The 2,595-nt window shown below is 45.7% G+C and overlaps 1 protein-coding gene across 1 annotated transcript; it reads right to left on the bottom strand.

The window, feature by feature from the left end:
• Positions 1–1,531: 1,531 nt before the first annotated feature.
• H2BW2 (H2B.W histone 2) lies at positions 1,532–2,595 on the bottom strand. Its single transcript, XM_016943214.3, has 2 exons — positions 2,085–2,595; positions 1,532–1,699 (listed from the first exon to the last, which is right to left on the bottom strand). Exons 1-2 carry the CDS (start codon positions 2,507–2,509, stop codon positions 1,663–1,665), a joined length of 462 nt encoding a protein of 153 aa, XP_016798703.1. The 5' UTR covers positions 2,510–2,595; the 3' UTR covers positions 1,532–1,662.

The following is a 2,595-nucleotide window of genomic DNA, read 5'->3' as shown; positions in this document are numbered from 1 at the left end:
GAAAACACACCCTCCAGGGTAACATATACTAATGGATATGGTTTCTGAAAAAGACATGTCAAATTTCCCTGTAGATATGTAAGGATAACTTTAGAAATTTATTTCTATGTCCCATTTGACAGAAAGATTGGCACTTTAAAGCAAAACAATTAGTATAATGAGAAATAAGTCACTGAGTGAGATGTGGTGTTTTGGACCAGGTACACAGCTCTGTCTCTGGAAAGGAACAGGGTTCTGCCAAGCGTCTTTGGTTTTCAAAGTGTTGCTCCGAACATGTAGGACCACCTGGTGGCACCGTCCAGAGAGATTTAGTTGTGGCTGATTTCATGGGGGGTTTTTCTTGGTCTCCTTGTGCAGTGAGCATTTCTCTTCAACTATTTTCATAACATTTCTCTTCAACTATTTTCATAGTATTTTTCTAATATTCTGAAAAACGGAAAGTAACAAATCCTGTTTAGGGGACTTCTTGGTTCTACATCCTTTCTCTTTGGATCCCAAGGTGAGCTCTGGAGGTGACCTTCCACCCTTCCCATCTGTACTACTCAGGGAAGCTCTGGCTGATATCCTGCCCTGCCCATATTTCCCTCTTGACCAAGAGGTACTCTGTCAATGGTGGAATAATCTATCTGGCTATGTGTTGGGCCCTCTGGGGTGGTTCTTTCCCACTTCTGATGGGCTCAAGAAAGTTTAGATTTTTGTCACTTATCCAGCTTTTGTTTCATGGTTAGACTGAGAGTGCCATCCTTTACTGGTTTCTACACATGAAGGAGAAGAGTTGTTTATGAGATGTTTCAAAATTCACAGGAAACATTTATAAAAATGGCCATATATTAAGCTTCAAGGTACAACATAATAAATTCCTGTGGGTTGCAATCCCAGAGTATGTTCTCTTGTCCACATACTCGGGTGGCGATAAATCAATTGAAAAGAAAAGCAACGGGAAAATCACCAGTTGCTCTGAAATTCAGCAATACACTTCTAGGAAAAAGTGGTAAACATACAGACTTGGGACCTAGAAGAAAGCACAATGAAAGCTAACCTATATTAACATTAACATGAATATTAATATGCCAATCTCTTGAGGAAATAGGCGTCATCTGACTTCTCTTAAAGACTGACCATGCTCTACATAACTTGATGCTAGGGGCAAGGAACATATCCTACTCCTACCTTTTATCCTTAAATGACCATGATTACAAACACTGAAAACAAAAACATCAGGTAAAGAATCACAACCCTGTCCCCGCAACCACCAGGCTGCATATCAGTGCAAGGCTGCTGTGGGTTCAGCCTTGATCACTTCCCCAACATTGGGACAACGACTGGTGCTCATAGACTGCAGGCCACTCATTGGCTGCACCACTGTACGCTAAGGCATCAGCTGTTTCCATGGACACTCCCTAATCCTACTGACACATACCTGGAAGTAAGGAAGGTTTCTGTTCAAAAAGAAATGAAAAGATTATTGTCAGTGCAAAAGGAGAATGATTTGCAATAGTGATCTCAGAGTCAAGGAAGCTGGAAAATGAATGGATTCTTGAAAATTTTATTTAGATATTTGTACACTGTAACTGGGCCTCATTTGCTTATTTACATGGATTCATGATGAGAGAGATGCTGAACACGTTTAGGAGGGTTATCTTGCTTCTTATATCAGCATATTCACTTTCTCTGTTGCCATATCGCACATAATGAAGTTCTGGAAGGTAAACATCAATACATTGATAATATCACCATAAAGATAACCTAGAAAGATAACTAATAAAAACGGCCATTTAGGAAACTAAGGAAATGAAACACGATCACGGAAACACCCACTACTTTTCCTTGGAGCATATTGCACTACAGATATATTGGAGTTGACAGTGTTTTGCACTGTGGGAAAAATGCTTGAAAAACCGCAGGATGCCACACACCACATGCCCCCCAAGCCGGACGGGTGCCACCCACCCCAACCTCTGGTGGGGGTCCCCCCTCTGGAGGGCCACTGTTCTTTAGGGCCACGTGCGGTGGTTCTGAACAGAGCCTTTGGGTTTCCCGGGTGCTCCGGTGCTCCTGAGACAGCTCACTTGCTCCTTGTGTACCTGAGGGCGGCATTCGTGCCCTGAGACTCAGCGAACTTGCCCATCTTCCCCGGCAGCAGCAGGCGCACGGCCATCTGGATGTCCCGGGAGGTGATGGTCATGCGCTTGGTGTAACGGGCGAGGCGACCAGCCTTGGTGCCGATGCGGTCCAGTATGTTAGGAACCATAGAATCCATGACACTCACGGCCTCCTGGGAAAGGCTGAGGCCCTGGTGAACCGGCTTCAGCACCCGGCTGAAATAGGTGGCGAAGCTGTCCCCACGACAGTTGGCATGGCACCTGCGGGGCCCACGGCACCTTCGCTTCCTCTGCTTGCTCTGCTTCTGGGCCGTCGTGGAGTTGGCCTCTTTGGGCTCCTGGGTAATCAACTGTTCCTCAGATGGCGTCTCAGAGGAAGGTCCCACCATGGTGGAGGCAGCAGCCATTAGATGGCACAACCAGATAATGGCAGTTGGGGACCTAGGGAATGAGGGGCACTTTGGTATGGCTGCATGGCTCTACGTCACAGGCC

Source organism: Pan troglodytes, chromosome X, assembly GCF_028858775.2.
Source record: "Pan troglodytes isolate AG18354 chromosome X, NHGRI_mPanTro3-v2.0_pri, whole genome shotgun sequence".
Classification (NCBI taxonomy): domain Eukaryota; kingdom Metazoa; phylum Chordata; class Mammalia; order Primates; family Hominidae; genus Pan; species Pan troglodytes.
The sequence above is the reverse complement of the archived record's forward strand: the minus strand, read 5'-3'. Positions and strand labels throughout refer to the sequence as shown.